Source organism: Danio aesculapii, chromosome 14 (assembly GCF_903798145.1).
Source record: "Danio aesculapii chromosome 14, fDanAes4.1, whole genome shotgun sequence".
Taxonomy (NCBI): domain Eukaryota; kingdom Metazoa; phylum Chordata; class Actinopteri; order Cypriniformes; family Danionidae; genus Danio; species Danio aesculapii.
Genome location: NC_079448.1, coordinates 47,261,732 through 47,281,961, shown reverse-complemented (window position 1 = coordinate 47,281,961; position 20,230 = coordinate 47,261,732). Strand labels below are relative to the sequence as shown.

Below are 20,230 nucleotides of genomic sequence, written 5' to 3'. Positions count from 1 at the left end.
TGCACCCCTTGATGCTTCTTACGTCCTTGTCACAGTACCAGTGGCACCTAAATTAGGCACCGAAATTCATATGCTGATTCGGTCCAGGACATACTGGTTACAAAGGTACTGGTGCTATAAGGCACCAGGTTTCAGGACCCAAACATACTAATGACATTTTTTTTAGTTTAAGTAACAAGTCACACCATTTACTGGCTTATTACCTGCCTATTATTAAGACATTAACTGTTTATTAGCACTTTATGATCTTACTCTACATCCCTAATCCTATCCAATACCTAAACCCTACTTCTACCTTAGTAACTACTAATAAGCAGCTAATTAGTAGTTGATTGAGCTAAAAGTCTTAGTTATTGGTTTGTTAATAGCATGAATTGTACATTACAATAAAGTTTGACTTCTAAAACAAATATTAAGTTTCTATTAAAAGTAAAAATACTGGTAGTTTATTATTAGGTTTTTGTACTGTAAAATCAACACCATCTCAGTCAACAGATCACAAAACCAACATAGGCTCATAGGCTCAGGAGGGCCAACTGGGGTTTCGGGGCGGGGTTATGTACAAAGGCGGAGTTTTCCTGTCAGGTAAAGAGGAGACAAGATGCTTTCTTCCCTTACATTTGTTTTGCTATCGCGCTTGATCAACTCACTAAGAAAAATCTGTGTTCGAAGTAAATGCCGCCGAACTCGAATGTCCTTATCCAGGGATCGCTGTCTGGCCTTACACCAACAGACCACAAACAGTAAAAATGCAATCGCTTCGGTGTTCTCCATCTTCCAGCTCTCATAGTGATGCCAGGTTGTGTTTGTGGTTATAATTTGAGTTTTTTGTTCCCGCTGAAGTGGGCGGGTTGTGTGACGTTTGATTCGGGGGACGTTCTGGGGGCGGTGTTTGCGTGACGCGCTGCGAGCAACTAGCCCGACAGTGGAAACGCGACATGATTTCGGCCTCATTTCTCCACCTCCCGGGCTATTGGCCCGGCCTGGCCCGATTAAAGCCCTGGCTTGCACTGGCCCGATAGTGGAAATGCGGCTATTGTGAAAACGTAGCCCTATAGACATTTCTGGAGATCGCTAATTATGTAGCCAGAGGTAGGTATGGCTGCATTTAGTCTTTAAAACAAACGCTACGGAGTGGTATGACACCGTTACTTTTCACGCTTACCAGCTGACCACTTACCTCAATATGGACGGCTTTCCCGCTGTTACCAGTTTGTCCAGTTAGCTTGCCAAGTACGTCGGCGACTTGAGATGCAGAGAGGAGATGACCATGACGACGGCGTTTGAGTCTGGTGAAGAACAGTGCCAGAAAGCAGGTAAGACAAAAACAGAATCCAAAAAATAAAACAAACTAGTAAATAACAGGGTGAGAATGTGGTAAAATCTGAAAATGTGGTAAAAATCAGGCAAGGACTTTTCTTTTCCTGGATTGCTTATGAAAACAGTATCGGTTGGGTTTAGGTAAGTGGGTGGGCGGGTCAAATGGTGCTTTTGAAAACACTATCGGTTGGGTTTATGGAAGGAGGAGGGTGGGTCAGTCGATCGGTCAGTCAGTCATCAACAGCGGCCTCTGGTGGATTTACGTGGGAACAGCAGGCGCGAATGGCACTCGCAAGAGAAATTTGACATCTAAAAAAGCGTACACAGCAGCCTCTGGTGGATTACATGAAAAACAGAAACTGAAAAAAAACCCCAAACATAGCTCCTGGGACATATTTCGAGATCTCCAGAAATGTATATTGCCTGGGTTGCACAAAACTATACAAAATGTCAATAAAAGTTACATTTTCAAAGTTTTTTAACATCAAAAGTTATTGGAGGAATGATCAAATTTCCACAACAGTCATAAAATAATGAAAACTTCCATTGTATCTTCCATTATATTTTCCATTGTACATCTCAGATCCCCTGAGACGCTTTATATATTGTATTGTACTATAGATGTGACTCAATTAAATGCAAATTTGAATTTCTGTTTGAGCAATTCCTTGACACAACAAATAACGAGAGAAAATCCAGCTTGAGTTGTAAAGTTTATTTCAGTAGTCCTTCATGGCAGTTAAAAGACAAAACACTTAAAAGTTTGCAGTTCCAACATGCTAAACAATCATTAAACCAAAAAGACATAAACGAAACCGAATCGAATCAAACACCCAATAGAGAAATTATAGAAAAGTGCATCTTCATTCTTTAAAGTGACCAACACTAGAGCGTACAATTAACATTTAGGCCAAAAAACCCAGACGACTTTTCCATTCATGCAATCAGACGGGATTTTAGAAAGCAACAGTCCGAGCCGCCTTTAACCAACGTCACCTTGTATGTCCAGTGTCTACGAGTCGGACGACACTCGGCCAAAAGCACAGCTTCAGGAACCAAATTCACAGTAAGCCTGTCAAACAAGAGATCTGAAACTAAAGGAAGAACACGCACAGTACATCCATTCAGATAAATAATACTGCAACTGATATCAACTAGATTTACTCAGCACATAAAAGATAAAGAGTGCATTGTGCAACATCTCCAGTCGAGCTTTAGCAGAGCTTCTCACACATACACACACTCTCTCGCACACACCGGGGCCATGCATCAGCATACAGCTCACCGTTAGTTTACCTGGAGTCGTGCAGACGAACAAAACAAGCACAGCCAAACACACACGCACACACACCCATTCGAATATAGTTAGCTGGACAATGTGCATACAAATGAACATTCAACGCAGTCACACACGCACGCACGCAACACATGCACATGCAGACGACACACACTGCGCAGACACACAATACAAAACGTGCTCTCCCACGGGGAGAAGAAAACCAACACACAAACTCCACCATCAAAGAAACGAGCGCTAATAAGACAGAAGCTCATGAACCACGACCACTTTCTCAACCACAAAACAAAAAGAGGAACAACGCCGTCATTACAAAGCAGATCAGTCCAAAAAAGTCACACCGAGTCCAATATAAAAATACAAATTCACAAAATAACTATATAGAGACAAAAGTTGTGTCGATACTGTGTGGGTCTGGCGAAATCCTCCGTTCCTGCTCTACGCTAATGGCACTTATGTTTGAGGGATTCACACTCGGTCGGTTCTGCGTCAAATAAACCATGTGGTTCTTGTCTAAAACCCTCTGACGATGAGCAGGACGCATAAACGGGGCTGAGCTGAGCTGAGCTTTAAAAGCAGCCTGATGCATCATTGTTTTGGTCTAATGTGTAAGCGTGCTATAGCTAGAGTTTCCGAAATACTATCTATCTCACTGAGGAGAGAGGGTGGGGAAAAATAAAGTTCCTGTTAGGCACCTTTGTGATCATTGCAGCCGTGTAAGATGTGGAATGCAGAAACATGTTCAAATAAGCTGTCAAATTGTTGCCAGATTGTGTAAAGAGAAGACGAAGAAAAAAATAACTAAAAGGCAGATACTGTACATGCAAGCTATGAGTTGTGAAGAATCAGGCACGAAAAACGGAGTGATTGGAAAACATACTAACTAAGTAAAAATAATAATAAAACAATAGAAATCTAAATTCAAACACAAAAAACTACAAAACAAATAAACAATTATGCAAAAAAGCCATTAAACAAACAAAACATTGAAAATAAACAGACTAAACTACACTAAATAAGGTCAAAAACAAACAAAAACACAAAACATGAAAAAAACAAAGCTAAATTAAAAAAATAAACACAAAAAGGTAATTAAACAAACAAAACATCTAAAATAAACAAACAAAACTGAACTAAAAAAGATGAAAAAAAGATGAAAAAAACTGAAAGCTAAATTCAAACAAAGCACTAAAATAAAACAAACAAACATACAAAAAGCCATTAAACAAACAAAACATCGAAAACAAACAAACAAAACAATAGTAAATAAAGAGTCAAAAACAAAAAAAAAAACACAAAACATGAAAAAACAAAGGTAAATTTAATGCAAAAAACTACAAAACAAAAACAAACATACAAAAAGAGCCATTAAACAAACAAAAGATCTAAAATAAACAAACAAAACAAACAAAAACACAAAACATGAAAAAACAAAACTAAATTCAAAAGAAAAAACTAAAGTAAAACAAATAAACAAACATAGAAAAAAACTATTAATTACACATAAACAAACAAACAAAACAAAACTAAATAATGTCAAAAACAAACAAAAACACAAACAATGAAAAAACAAAGCTAAACTTAAAACAAAAATAAAGATAAATAAATAAACGTACAAAAAAGTAATTGAACAAACAAAACATCTAAAATAAACAAACAAAACTAAATAGTCAAAAACAAACAAAAAAGAAAACATGAAACAACAAGCCAAATTCAAAACAAAAGCAACACTAAAAAAACAAAAAGACTAAATAAAAACTAAAACAAAAGCAACAAACTAAATAAATTAAACAAGAAAAACCCAAAAACAAATCAAAAATCAAAAACAAATAGAGCATGAAAAGAATTAAACAACAAAACTAAAACAAACCTAAATGAAACAAACAAACAAACAAAATGAAACAAAAACACAACAAAAAATACAAATAAACCCCTCTACTAAACATCAAAAAGAAACTAAACAAACACTAATGGCTGAAGGCAACAACAAATGTAAGGCTTTGATAGACTAACAAAAACTGAATCAAAGTAGTGCAGAGAGCATTTAAGGAGTGTAAAAGACAACCAGCTACCGCCTAGTTACCACATTTTCTCTTTTAAAACAGGAACCGCATTCATCATGTTCTTTGGATCGGGCGACCTGGGATGCGTTTCTACCGCAAATAAAATAAAAAAGAAAACAAAAAGGGGGGCGTTATATGTCATTAATGATTAAGAAGTCACAGTCAAAAACAAAACAATCAAACAAAAAAAACCTTTCATCAACACCACATTTTTTTTTTTTGGCCGAAGGAATGGCGGAGGAGAGACAAGAGTCAAATCTTTCCGCTTTTCTCCTCCATTTTGACAGACCAGAAACCAGACTGACCGCAGGCCGGCCCAAAAATATACTTAGCACAGTGCTTGCGTTCACCGTCCAACACCGTTTTCTTGTATCGGTTGTTACCCAGAAGCCCGCAGGTTGGCCAAAGTGAAACTGCCAGGCTTCAGCTCTCGGTTGGGCCTTTTAAATGTTGAGCGCTGGGAGGAGGCGGGTCTCACCACTCATTGGTCCGCTGTTTGGTGGTGTCGTAGGCCCTGATGACCTCAGACTGGGACAGCACTCCGTTCTCGTCCTGGGAGAAAGCGTATCCATCTGGAAATAGCACAAACAGAGGAAACAATCAAACAAACATGCATACAATCTGACTAAAACATCAAGCAAAATATAAAAAAGCATGAGATGGGAAAATAGTCTTAAATTATAGGCACAAAACCAGGGTGTCTACTTGAAAAATAAAACAAAACTTTTATTATTAACCCTTATATACTGTTGGGGATGTTTTCATTCACTCTGGGGTGATTTTGAGTCTTAATTTGGCCATAACCTTTTCTGTGTTTCAGCTAGTGGAATGATTTTTGGTAGCAAGTCTTATTTTGACACATATTTTGAGAAAATGCTTTGATTTCTTTTACAAACTCAACAATACACTCTGGGCAAATTTACTCCCCTTTTGTTATGTTCGGGATGTAACATCCACTGAAATAAACTGCTGTAAAATGCCTCAGATTAATATATATTTTTAAATTTTTGGCTTAAATCTGTTCATCAACCTCAGGCCTGATCAAAACTACTCAATTGTTTAGAAAATTACAGGATTTTAACTCTTTAATTGCCAAATTCATAAATGATGTCACTGATTTGGTGAAAAAACACACACAAAATGATGTATTTTCAATATAAAAAGTAATTGTTGACTTGATTTTTTTTTTACTTTTTATCAAAGTCTTGGACATGTGAAATTACCTTTGATGCACTGTTTTTAATTCAGTTTAATTTTTCTTCCTAATTTACTGTTGGTGGCTGTTTTTGCCCCAATGACTTCCATTATAACCACATTATTTTGATTACAAAACACCATAGGTCCTATCCTACACCCGGTGCAATAAGGCGCAAGACGTGTTTGCCCCAACGTGTTGCTACTATCAGACCAACGCAATCTTCATTTCCCAGATTTCCGCCACATTGTTTAAATAGCAAATCCATTTGCGCCACTTTGTGGACTCATAGGTGTTTAGGTCTAAAAAAAGAGGTGTGTTAGGGTGCATTGTTGGAGCGTTGCTATTTTAAGGAACTAAAATAGACTGTGCAATAGACCAGCTGAAAGCAGGTCTAAAGTTGCATTAGTTGTAGTTAGCGCATTAGTTGTAAAGCAATGCGCAAATATCTTTAGAAATGAAAATAATTAAAGGAATAAAATATTACAAAAATGATTATTTTCTACATAAATATAAAAACCACTGCCTCCATGCCTTCTTCATCTCGGGGGCTTTTTTAATTTTATTCATGACAACTTGCTTTTGCATAATGTTATTATTAGTATTATTTATTTTATGCATATTTATATTTGTTTTATTAAAAACAAGTTTAGATTTGTCCACCTGTCAGGTTTTAGACCACATGGGGCATAAGAATAGGACGTGTGTTTGGAAATAACTCACTTTATTATTATTGTTCATTTATTTGTTTGCTGGAAATTAGAACTGAATTTAGAAATAGTTTTGAAAAAAATCTTTGCGCTTAACAAACAAAATTATTTATGTAGGCTAATGAATGTCTGTTCGTAGCCTACAACACCGTTTCCTTATGCACGAAAGAGAGAAAGAGAAAGTAAAGGCCGATTGGAGGAGGCTCTTTCTTTATCCTCGTGCTGTAGATGCTCTTTTAACGTTTAACTCGTTAGTGAAGCGTTCAGTTTTTCCACTTACAAAGTCCGCCATGTAAATAGCAATGTGGCATGGCGTGACGCAACTGACTCTTAAAGGGAATGGGAGATGAGACTCTGATTGGTTTATTCTCAAAACACATCCATAACTCATTAAGAGAATAAGCTCAACCCTGTTAGACCATGCACCGCTGCCCAGAGCGTATTTTTCCTTTCTTAAAATAGCAAAAGTGGATTCGGACACACTCATAATGCTTTTGTGCCCTGTGCTTTAGACTTTGCACCTAGATCGTTAAAATAGAGCCCCATATAATCATGCGTTTTTGATTGTTGGTGGTTTCCACTGTTGGGAAGAGGCAAAATTTGCCATTTTTACTGTTGATCATCATTTAGCACAATTAACCTTTTAGATAGGATTTTATATGGAGTATAACAGCAGATTATATATTATGTGTGTCTGTGAGTGTGTAAGAGTGACCTTTACGCACCTACATTGATGTGTTTGAGAAAATCAAAATATGCATCTCAGCTCTCAGAACGACATGGAGTAAACAAAAACAAAGAGTGTGTACTTATGCACCATTAAATGTGGTTATAATGGAAGTCAATAGGGCAAAAACAGCCACCAACAGTAAATTAGCGAGAAAAAATTAAAATCTAACAATGCATCAAAGTCGATGCAGTTACTTATCGCTCACATGTCCAAGACTTTAATAAAAGGTAAAAAAAAAATCCAGTCCACAATTACTATTAATACTGAAAATACATCATTTTGTGTGTTGTTTTTCACCAGATCAGTGATATCATTTATGAATTTGTCAATTAAAGAGTTAAAATCCTGTTATTTTTCTAACAATTTGGTAGTTTTGATCAGGACTGATGATGATTAACAGATTTATGTAAAAAATATTAATCTGATGCAGTTTTACAGCAGTTTAATTCAGTGAATGTTTTCATCCCAAACATAACAAAAGGGCAGTAAATTTGAACAGCGCACAAGGGTTAAAAGAGAAATAAGCATGATTATAAGGCACTATCCAATAAAATAGTTGAAAATAGTACAAAGTTTTGTGTGTATTATCATTAAAGTAGATTCAACACTGTCCAGATCATTTACTGAGTGTCCTGTTGTTGTGTCTGGCTTAATAAGCTTTCACTATGACCTACATACACACTAATGGGACCAAAACGGCGGAAAATATTTGTATTGGTGCAGATTAAAGGAGGACTGTTGTCTGTGGTGAATGACATGAGTATGCAGGACATCCTGACGCTGCTTACAGAAATAAACAACAAAAGTCCAATGTGTGTGTGTGTGTGTGTGTGAGGGGAGATTGGGAGGAGGCTCTGGCGGTGTGTGTGGCCTGTAAGCAGAAAACAAATCTGTGACAACACCGTGAGTGTCGTGAGCTCTGACTATTCACTATGTTGATCATTTCCTCAAATATGGAAATGACTTATAAAGACCATATCTCACAGAAAAGGAAAAATAAAAAATCTTCTTTGCTTTAATTTAAACTAAGTCATCTATTAACAGAACTAAATCTATTAAAATAAATAACATCTATTCAAACTCGTCATTTTAAAAGGATAGATCAGCCAAAAAATATCATTTGTTGTTAATTTCCTCATCATCAGGCCATCCAAGATGCAGGCGACTTTTTCTAAATTCAGTTCAACATTAAAGGGGTGTCAATCACCCAGTTTTAGTTTGTCCTCCACCACAGTTTCCGTTCACATATAAATTGTCTGTGGATCTCCTGGTTCTGTGAAGCCCCTCCCTCTGAAATACCCTCAGATTGGTCAGCTGGCTTAGGGAGTTCTGATTGGCTAACCACCCAGCACACACTGAGGAAAATTCAGAACTAGCCATTTATTTTAAGCCTTAAAAAGCAAATTCACTAAATGAAAATCTCTCTCTCTTTGCATTAAATCTTTAGTAGGTTCAGAGGAATCCTTCACATGAATTTAAAATAAAAAAAGGTATTTCCTTTATGTATTATTTGTATTTACATTAAGCTTTTTTTAAACATATTTTGTATTACCTTTTATGGTCAAAACTATAAACCATTTGCCTTCATTTGTTCTCCAGCCCAAACTTTGAGATGTATTTTCAATTTTATTTTAACGTTTAGATTTTTATCGAAGTAAAGTCTTTAAAGTGGCCTTGTATATATATACAGAGTTCAGCTGTGAGGATTTTTTGGGTCATTCTGGTTCACATTATTAGTATTTATAGGAGGGATGCAAAAAATTTCTGGCCAGCAACAAGAAAATAAATAAAATAAATAAAATAAATAGCAGGCAAAAATGGCTTTTTTTTTTAGTTTTTGTCAGTAAAAAAACAACAAACAAAGCTCAAAATATGAGATTCAAAAAACAAAAACAAAATAGAAAAGGTTTGTAATAGTTCAATATTCCACCGATGTACACATATACTTATCTACGCACTAACATTTTTTATATAGTACATTAGTCCCTGCTGCATGCAGGAACAGAGGAATGACGCCTCTTGTTTTCGGTCTCTTGTTTCGGTTCTCTGTCAATAAAATTTTACCATCAGTAAAAACTTTTTTTTTTTTTCAAATCATAATAATTATTATTGAGTTCATTTCTTACAAATTTATTATATATTATTTAATAAAAAAATAAATTATTATTACAAAGCATTTTTGTTTTCGGTCTCTTGACTCGTTCACTGTCAATTAAATATTACTGTTAATAAAGTGTTATTTGTTTCAATTCAGAACAAAATAACTTATAATATTAATCTTGATGTTATTTAATAAATGAATACATTATTATTACAAAGCATTTTTGTTTTTGGTTCCGTGACTCGGTTCTCTGTCAACACAATTTTACTGTCAATAACTTTTCAAATCATAATAAATATTAATGACTTAAATTCTTACAAATTTACCTATTATTTCATAGAGTAATATAATTATAAAAGAATTTTTGATTTCAATCTTTTGACTCGGTTTGCTGACAATAAAATGTTTTTTTTTTTTAATTCAGAATAAAATGACATTATTAATCTTGATATTATTAACTAAAATAATAAAATATTACAAAACATTTTTATTTTCGGTCTCTTGACTTGGTTCTCTGTCAATAAAATTTTACTGTCAATAAAATGTTTTTTTTTCTTCAATTCAGAATAAAATTACTTCTATTATTAATCTTGATATTATTTAATAAAATAATAAACAATTATTACAAAGCATTTTAGTTTTCAGTCAAGCGCCTCTGCAAGAGTTTAAATTTCAGTGCATCCCTAATTTAAAGATAAATATAGAGTCAATATAACAAATAAGAACAAATGAACACATTACAATAGCAATAGTAAATAAATATAAGCAGGGCAAGAATTAAAATGACTAGGCCCCTGGGCTTGAGTTTATGTTTGTAATTATAATTAGGAAAAAAACGAGTCTAGTCTATGTTTAGAGCTGATAATAGATAGTCACACTTGTGGATTTTGCTTCATAACATGTATTGTATCATCAGAAGCCATGGCCCATGGGTTTTAATTTTGTCTTGCCTGTATTTGTTTTTTTTGACAACAGTTTCAGCTATGAATCTTCTTTAATGTTCCACTGAAGAAAGGAAGAGTCTCCTATGTCTTGTATGGCTGTAGGATAAGAGAATTAACGCTGAACTACCCCTTAAAACAGCATCTAGATCTACAGTCTGCTCTCTACAGCACTGCACACTGGGATTGTTCCTCTCGTCTAGAACTCACCTCATGTCTCAACCGACTCGACCTCTACCTGCTGGCCTGAGGGGGCACATGCAAGAGGCCGAGGTGGGCAATGCATTGTGGGAATGACAGCGGGACATTGAAATGATTAAATGCGGCTCTGTCTGACAATCCAAACAGCACAGCAGCACATGCACAGGTGGGGAATGGGAAGGACGTGATGGACAGTGCAGGTTTGGTTATGATGTTAATATGTTTTGTAAGGCAGCTGTAATCATGTTTAGCGGTATGAGCTAAAGGGTAAGAATGCATATAAGATCAGACTAGCACTGAACGTCCCCCATCCTCACCTAAAAGCAAACACAAACAAAACAATAGAGCAAATAAAGAAAGGTAACAGACAGAACAGAAAAAATGAGTGTAAAACTAGAAAGAAATGAAAAGCCAGTGGTTCTCAGCTGGTTTCTGCTTCAGGTGGAACTAAAGAAGGTAAAATTATATTATTCAAGAAAAGAAACATTTTTACTTCACCTACTTCTGAGTATCTACTGTTTTTGCATTAATGAATTTCTGTCTTTCTTTCTTTCTTTCTTTCTTTCTTTCTTTCATTCATTTTTTCTTTCTCCTTTCTATCTTTCTTTTCCTTTTTTCTTTCTTTCTTTCTTTCTTTCTTTCTTTCTTTCTTTCTTTTTCTTTCTTTCTTTTTCCTTTCTTTTTCCTTTTTTCTTTCTTTCTTTCTTTCTTTTTTCCTTCTTTCTTTCTTTCTTTCTTTCTTTCTTTCTTTCTTTCTTTTCTTTCTTTCTTTCTTTCTTTCCTTTTTCTTTCTTTCTTTCTTTTTTCTTTCTTTCGTTCTTTCTTTTTCCTTTTTTTCTTTCTTTCTTTCTTCTTTCTCTTTCCTTTTTCTTTCTTTCTTCTTTCGTTCTTCTTTCTTTTCCTTTCTTTCTTTCTTTCTTTCTTTCTTTCTTTCTTTCTTTCTTTTTTTCTTCTTTCTTTCTTTCTTTTTCCTTTTTTCTTTCTTTCTTTTTTCTTTCTTTTTCTTTCTTTCTTTTTCCTTTCTTTTTCCTTTTTTCTTTCTTTCTTTTTTCCTTCTTTCTTTCTTTCTTTCTTCTTTCTTTCTTTCTTTCTTTCTTTCCTTTTTTCTTTCTTCTTTCTTTTTTCTTTCTTTCGTTCTTTCTTTTTCCTTTTTTTCTTTCTTTCTTTCTTTCTCTTTCCTTTTTTCTTTCTTTCTTTCGTTCTTTCTTTCTTTTTCCTTTTTTCTTTCTTTCTTTCGTTCTTTCTTTCTTTTTCCTTTTTTCTTTCTTTCTTTCTTTCTTCTTTCTTTCTTTCTTTCTTTCTTTCTTTCTTTCTTTCTTTCTTTTTTTCTTTCTTTCTTTCTTTCTTTTTCCTTTTTTCTTTCTTTCTTTCTTTCTTTCTTTCTTTCTTTCTTTCTTTCTTTTTTTCTTTCTTTCTTTCTTTCTTTTTCCTTTTTTCTTTCTTTCTTTCTTTCGTTCTTTCTTTCTTTTTCCTTTCTTTCTTTCTTTCTTTCTTTCTTTCTTTCTTTCTTTCTTTTTTCTTTCTTTCTTTCTTTCTTTTTCCTTTTTTCTTTCTTTCTTTTTTCTTTCTTTTTCTTTCTTTCTTTTTCCTTTCTTTTTCCTTTTTTCTTTCTTTCTTTTTTCCTTCTTTCTTTCTTTCTTTCTTTCTTTCTTCTTTCTTTCTTTCTTTCTTTCTTTCTTTCCTTTTTTCTTTCTTTCTTTCTTTTTTCTTTCTTTCGTTCTTTCTTTTTCCTTTTTTCTTTCTTTCTTTCTTTCTCTTTCCTTTTTTCTTTCTTTCTTTCGTTCTTTCTTTCTTTTTCCTTTTTTCTTTCTTTCTTTCGTTCTTTCTTTCTTTTTCCTTTTTTCTTTCTTTCTTTCTTTCTTTCTTTCTTTCTTTCTTTCTTTCTTTCTTTCTTTCTTTTACTTTCCTTTTTTCTTTCTTTCTTTCTCTTTCTTTCTTTCGTTCTTTCTTTTTCCTTTCTTTCTTCTTTCTTTCTTTCTTTCTTTCTTTCTTTCTTTCTTTCTTTCTTTCTTTCTTTCTTTCTCTTTCTTCTTTCTTTCTTTCTTTTTCTTTCTTTCGTTCTTTCTTTTTCCTTTTTTTCTTTCTTTTTTTCTTTCTTTCTTTCTCTTTCCTTTTTTCTTTCTTTCGTTCTTTCTTTCTTTTTCCTTTTTTTCTTTCTTTCTTTCGTTTTTTTTCCTTTTCTTTTTTTCTTTCTTTCTTTCTTTCTATCTTTCTTTCTATCTTTCTTTCTTTCTTTCTTTCTTTCTTTCTTTCTTTCTTTCTTTCTTTCTTTCTTTCTTTCAAAACTCATTTTGAATCACATGTAACTATGTTAATTTAGAGATATTTACATATTAGTCAGTCTCTCTAGGATTTTGAAGGGACATTTTTAAAATATATACACTCCCTGACAAAAGTCTTGTCACCTATCCAAGATTTAGGAACAACAAATAATAATTTGACTTCTAGTTGATCATTTGGTATCAGAAGTGGCTTATATGAAAGGCAAAGGCCTCTAGATTACGCTTATTTTACCAAAATAAAATATGATCATGCCTTGATTTTTAATTATTTAATTAGGACAGTAAGGTCTGATTTTGCTTAGACAAAACTCTTGTCACTGAACAGAAATAATGTCCAGTATAGAATATAAAGTCATGCTGCAGTGGAAAAAGAATGAATATTGTGTATGACTCCCATGAGCTTGGAGGACTGCATCCATACATCTCTGCAATGACTCAAATAACTCATTAATAAAGTCATCTGGAATGGCAAAGAAAGCGTTCTTGCAGGACTCCCACAGTTCATCAAGATTTATCTTCAATGCCTCCTCCATCTTACCCTAGACATGCTCAATAATGTTTATGTCTGGTGACTGGGCTGGCCAATCCTGGAGCACCTTGACCTTCTTTGCTTTCAGGAACTTTGATGTGGAGGCTGAAGTATGAGAAGGAGCACTATCCTGCTGAAGAATTTGCCCACTCCTGTGGTTTGTAATGTAATGGGCAGCACAAATATCTTGATACCTCAGGCTGTTGATGTTGCCATCCACTCTGCAGGTAACCCCACACCATCATTTTTCCTTCACCAAACTTGACTGATTTCAGTGAGAATCTTGGGTGCATGCGGGTTCCAATAGGTCTTCTGCAGTATTTGTGATGATTGGGATGCAGTTCAAAAGATGATTCATCAGAAAAATCTACCTTCTGCCACTTTTCCAAATGATCAACTAAAAGTCAAGTTATTATTTGTTGCTTTTACATCTGGGATCAACGACAATACTTTTGTCAGGTAATGTATATTTGCACCCTAAAATGACAATTTCTGCCATAAATCTAGTTTTTTTCTCTCTTTCTCCTGGAGAGCCTGATTTGTGTTGGAAAACAAAAATACTGAAACAAAATTCACAGTTAATGTAGGACTCTCTGCTCTGATTTCAGGGGTTTTTAAACGCTGGAAAGGTGATTTATGATTTCTGAAATCCTACAGAACACCTATTAATAGCTGCCTATTAGAGACTTCTTAATGAGCTTTTCCTCATTCTCATCGAAACCCTTGCAGCTTCACCATGTGAAAACCACTGAAATGAAACAACCAAAGGTATAGAATAACAGCAAATCCAAAAAGGAAATGTTAGTAATTGATAAACCAATATGTGAGTGTGTGACCTTCGCCAGTGTTCATATACAACCTCCCGAATGTGCTTCAATACCCAGTTATTCAATTCACCAGGTTGGCCCTCGTGTTAGTGCCCAGCCGTGATATTACGGCTACTACAGCCGGCTTTCACCTACTTGTCATGGTTTTGGGTTCAGGTTTGTGCGTCTGTGAGTGTCTGCAGCTGCACGTCCATGAGGCCTTGTGTCTGTGCGTGAACCTGCATTGTGATGCTGCAGAGTGGGATTGTGGGATGTGTGTGTGTCAGTGTGTCTGCGTCCGTATGCCGGTGGCTGACGGAGCACATGTGTGTCGCTGACGTACGGAGCAGGTTCTGCTGCATGGAGTCGGAGCGGTACAGACTGACGGTGCTCTTCTTGAAGACGTTCTTCAGGAGCTGCGCTCTCTCCGTCAAACTGTGGAGGAGGACACAGAGAGAAACAGGGCATGGTTACTTATGTTTGCATATAAAGATTTGAATTTACTTTAGGCATACATCATTACAGTATTGCCAGACACACATAAACCGCTTTTCCAATATCAGGTAGAACAGTTCTCTTTGCTTAAAGAACACATGAATTCAAATCTAACCACAGGGCTCGAAATTGCCACTGTTTTGGTCGCATATGAGCCCGAAATTTTATCTATACAACCTCAAAATATATTTGGGGGCATTTGTGCGAGTGCATAAAATTGTTGCGTGGGATCAGTTTTGTTCAGACCAAAATGTTCAGTGATAGGAACAGTTTAAAACTGTTGTCATGTCAACTTGCTGCAGTAAACAAAGCCCGCAATGCTTGCCCCGCCTTCGGGCTCTTCTTATTGGCCCACTGCTGTAGAACTGAACGAGAATGGATTGATTAAAATCAGCTGTCAATCACTCAGTCAATGCCTTTTGCCTTCAGATGACAGGAGCTACAACTGTGAAAATATAAAGCGCTGAAGATGAGAATGAAAACAACACTGACAGATTTAGTTTTAGAAACCAGCTAAAGCTATAAATAATGGTACTGATTATATGGTGAATGTTAATCCACCATCTACACTTTTCAAAGAGAGGATAAAAGGCTTCAAGTCTGCTAAGAAAATAACTAAAGCATTCACTGTAAAGTCTGTGGGACGGAATTTTTAGGTAACTGCTTGCCACATCTACAAATTTTAAGCACGAGAGGTTCTGTTTAATCCTTCATTAAATTGCCAGACGATGTCAGCCGTGCAAATGGCAGCTATATGTCAAATTTAACACCACGTACACCATCGCAAAAGGGCTTGCGCTGACTAAGATTAAACTAATATTGCAGCTTATGAAAAAGAGCGGTATTGCTTAAAATGACGTATGCAAATAATAAGGTAAATGTCAAAAGCATCTGTGCAATATCAGACACCACCGGTGAGAACACAGCACAGTTCTCATTAACAGATTCATTCATGTCAAGCAGTGCGTGTAGGGCCGGTGAGTGGTCTGTGTATCTTTTGGTCTCTCAATTATGTTATAAAAATGTATTTTCTTGTGATAATGAGATTTCGTTGAGACATTTTCCTCACGCAATCATATATATATATTTTGTTTGTTAGTGTTGATTTCAAATGCAATAAATCTGTTTATATAAAACTTGTAGTAACGGTGCTCATAATTTGTGGGTGCGACTGGATTTTGGCTGGTGTGCCTAAATTTTTAAAGTTAGGGGCACCGGTGCTACCAAGCAAAAAGGTCAATTTGGAGCCCTGAACCATATGATTCCGTTAGCTCATATTGCTAGTTTTGTGTACAGTTTATCTGCACATGTCATCATACTTTGTGCATATTTATTACTGTCGCCACTGGCTTGCTTGGTTGGGACTTGTGGAGCTGCTCTTCAGTGTTTGGACTTTCAGCAGTGAAAATTAAACCACACTGAACTGAACTAAACTGAACTTCAACTCTGAAAACTGGACTGACACAGTTTCAGTTTACTAGAACTTCTGTGTTAAGCTGCTTTGACATGATCTGCATTGTAAAAGCGCTATAGAAATAAAGATGAATTGAACATTTTAATAATCAAAATAAACATTTATCTGACTTAGTTAAGTGCATACATTTATAATGCACATTTTTTAAATTTAAGAGTACCTTGGTGTTTCTATTCAGTGTTTTTTAATGTGATATCCTAAAATACGCTTGAAATTAGGTGAATATAAAGCTATTGTGTCCCACAGAGAAGCGATCGAATGAAAGACAAACTTCCTGCTGGACAGATGTGTGTCTGGGAGAAGCGCCAGCGGGATGGTTTACTCTGAGGTGATCCTGCTGATCTGCTGTTTTGCCTTGTTCTACTTTTATTTTGAATTCTTGAGGAACGGTCCTCACCTCTTCCCATGCACCACAGCTCCTGGGTCTTTGGACAGCGCCTCCAGCTCCTGCACCTCATCCACTAGGGTCTTGAAGCACACCTTCTTCATGCTGGAACACAGGAAAAACACATGCAACTGTCAGGAAGAGCAAGCCAGTAATAATAATAATAATAATAATAATAATAATAATAATAATAATAATAATAATCTCTGATTCATGAGCTTGAAATTTTTTTTAAACGCATTGACAGCACCAAAAAACTAAACAAAATATTTTTTTTTCATTAATAAACTTAATCAGGGTTTCTTCAAGCTTCATCAAGTCAAATTTAAGACTTTTTAGGAGCTTTTCAAAACCATTGAGAATGAAATTTCAGACTTATATAGGGCTAAATACTGGGGCTAAAATCTGCATATTTTTTATAGCCCGCAAAATATATATATACTGCATATTTTTTAATAGCCAAGCAATATATATATATATATATATATATATATATATATATATATATATATATATATATATATATATATATATATACACACACACATATGTTTACTTGCCCCACATATTTTAAATAATGTGTCAAAACAAGCAGTTATTAAATATTATTTTTTTTAAATAATATTATTTTTTTCAACATGACCTAAAATAAACTCTTTAAAATTTAATAAACTGAATCTATGCACAACAGGCTGTTATAATACTAGTTATAAATAGAGATTTGCTAACAGTTTTGTATTATTAGTGATTGGATGTGTTGGATCAACTGGGTAGCTTTACAAAATGAAGACCTGTTTAAAATGATTTAAGACAAAAAGACAATGCTTCAGTGAATTTAAGACTTTTTAAGGCCTATTAAAGACCTTAAAAACTACTGTTTTTGAAATTTAAGACATTAAGACTTTTTAAAACCCCTCGGACACCCTTTTAACGTTTTTATTAAATGCATTTGGTAAAAATTAAAAAGTTTAGATTTAATTATTTAACTAAACACTTTAAACTTTAGCCCAAAAATAATACACTACCATTTGTCATAACGAATATTATATCATCATCTAAAATGTGCTGTGACTTATATTCCAAAGTGATAATAACAAATTATGAAATAATAATAATTTAGTAAATATCATCTATGTTAGGCAAGTAAAACACAATTCCCCAAACATTTGTGCTTGTGACAAAAAGACATGTGAGTGCATTTTCCAAACACTACAAGTTTTAGTTTTTATTTAAATATATATATATATACACCTATAATTTGTTTTATACTTTTTAAAATTCATTTTCGGTACTTTATATGATGTGCAATTTGAGGGATTTGTTGCGGAGTAAGTGAAACTAAAATGTTTTTGTCATTATTTAGCACCACTGGTAGCCTACTTTACATTATTTATGAATTAAATCATAAAATACAATAAGTCATATACGTTTGGCTCTCAACAACACATTTCTGACCCACTGTGACAAGGAACTCATTTCTACAGTAGCTTTTGCCTGCCGTTTGCAACAAATCAGCACAGATCTGCAGTTGACTGTAAGCATTTTAAATGATCTGTCAATGCTTTTAACTTTTCATACATGTCATACAAAGGCAGATTTGATGGTGGAACTGAAGAAACTCAACTCACACTTTGTAGGCCACGTCAAACACCAGAGAGGTGATGGGAATGAAGATCAGGCCCATCCAGAATACTCCAGAACTAAACATCATGTCCGCCTGGAAAACACAAACACACTCATGAGAATCTGCATCTGATTTCTAGACTTAACTTAATCAGTCTCTAAAAAACTGGACTCTCACAACCTCCAAACCCTTCAGATGTAATGTAGTTTGCAGGTGCTGGAATGTGAACTCATCTGGTTACATGTGAAATGTGTGTGTGACAGATGACAAAGCAGACAGACAAGAAAAGGAGAAATGAGAGACAGATGAGCTATAAGTCAAGCTATAAGTAAAGACCTGGGCTGTTAACTGTGAACGCTACTACCCAGATCCCCTCACTAAACACCAGATCACAAATGATGAGCTGTCAGACTGCCGTCACCACATTTTTAAGAAAGGCCCATCACATGCAGCTGTCTGTGCATGTCAAAGTAAACTTACATGCATAAGATAGGGGTCAGTAGAAAGTGGAATTTTCTACTTTGATTGAGAAACCATCAATAAAAAACTAATTAAATCACAAAAGTGAAGTCAAAGTGTCTGAGAAAGGTCAAGTGAATGAAATGCTGCGCAACCAAATACTTTTTTATATTCCTTACTGAAACCAAACCAAAAAAAAAAAAAACCACAAACAACTAAATAAAACTAAACAAAAATTAAACCCAAAACAAAACACAACAAAAATAAAACCCAAATTAAAACAAAAACAAAACTAAAACCCAAATAAAACTAAACAAACCCCAAAATAAAACAAGACACAAAACAAAAACCCTAATAAAACTAAACAAAACAAAACAAACACCCAAAGAAAACTAAACAAAACCCAAATAAACTAAACAAAACAAAAACAAAACCAAAAATAAAACAAAACAAAACCAAAACCTAAATAATGTTAATCAAAACAAAAATAAAACACAAAATAAAACAAACCACAAAACCAAACCTAAATAAAACGAAACAAAACAAAACCCAAAGGAAACTAAACAAACCCCAAAACAAAGACACAAATAAAACCCAAATAAAACAAAACAAAACCCAAATCAAACAACACAAACCAGAAGTAAAACAAAACACAAAACAAAAACCTAAATAAATCTAATCGAAACTAAAATAAAACACAAAATAAAGCAAAACCCTAAATAAAACAAAACAAAACAAAAACCCAAAATAAAACTAAAATATAAGACAAAATGAAACAAAACAAAAACCCAAATAAAACAAAATAAAAATAAAACCCAAAATAAAACAACACACAACACAATCGCCCCCCCCACAAAAAAAAAAACCCATATTAAAAGAAAAAACAACTCCCCCAAAACTAAATGAAACAAAAATAAACACAAAACAAAACTACACAAAACTAAAACATCAAAACACACACAAAAACACCCCGCAAAATAATAAATAAAAAAATTATATATATATATATATATATATATATATATATATATATATATATATATATATATATATATATATATATATATATATACACACAAAATATATAATATGTAAATATAAAATATATCAATTAAACTAAATATGAAAAATATTTCTAAAAAAAACACACACACACACACACGTGTATATATATATATACACAATTTTAATAATCAAATCGCTATTATTCTTTACATATTCTGTACTCCTGTAATATATAAAACACTGAATCTACAGGAATACTAACCACTGCAATCACCGCACAGACACCAATCCAACATAGCAAAAAAAGCTAACTAAATTCAGCCAAACTATTTCAACCTGTGCTGAGAGGGACTTTATTTGTGTCATATTTCAAATTGGATGAACTGAGGTATGCATAAACAGCACTATCTGTTATCACAGTCAAGATTAGCGGATGTTACCACCATCACTCTTACAAAGCACTGCATGGTACCAAACGCAAAACTCAGACAGATAAGTCTTCATTACATCAATGAAGTTCATAGCTGGAGAGTAATACATTTCCACAAAACCCCAAATTGGAAGAGAATAAACTTGTTATCTTAAAAATGTGTAAATGTGCACCACAGCAAGG

General features: G+C 34.2%; 1 protein-coding gene across 1 annotated transcript in view; it reads right to left on the bottom strand.

Annotated features, from left to right (window-relative positions):
* Positions 1–2,020: 2,020 nt before the first annotated feature.
* Positions 2,021–20,230, bottom strand: part of atp8a1 (ATPase phospholipid transporting 8A1) — a 336,556-nt gene continuing 318,346 nt past the window's right edge. Inside the window, exons 34-37 of the mRNA XM_056471711.1 lie at positions 18,158–18,246; positions 16,542–16,634; positions 14,519–14,610; positions 2,021–5,252 (exon numbers count right to left, since the gene is read on the bottom strand). Coding sequence (XP_056327686.1) covers positions 5,155–5,252; positions 14,519–14,610; positions 16,542–16,634; positions 18,158–18,246 — 372 coding nt within the window. The 3' untranslated portion in view covers positions 2,021–5,154. The remainder of the gene's footprint in view (positions 5,253–14,518; positions 14,611–16,541; positions 16,635–18,157; positions 18,247–20,230) is intronic.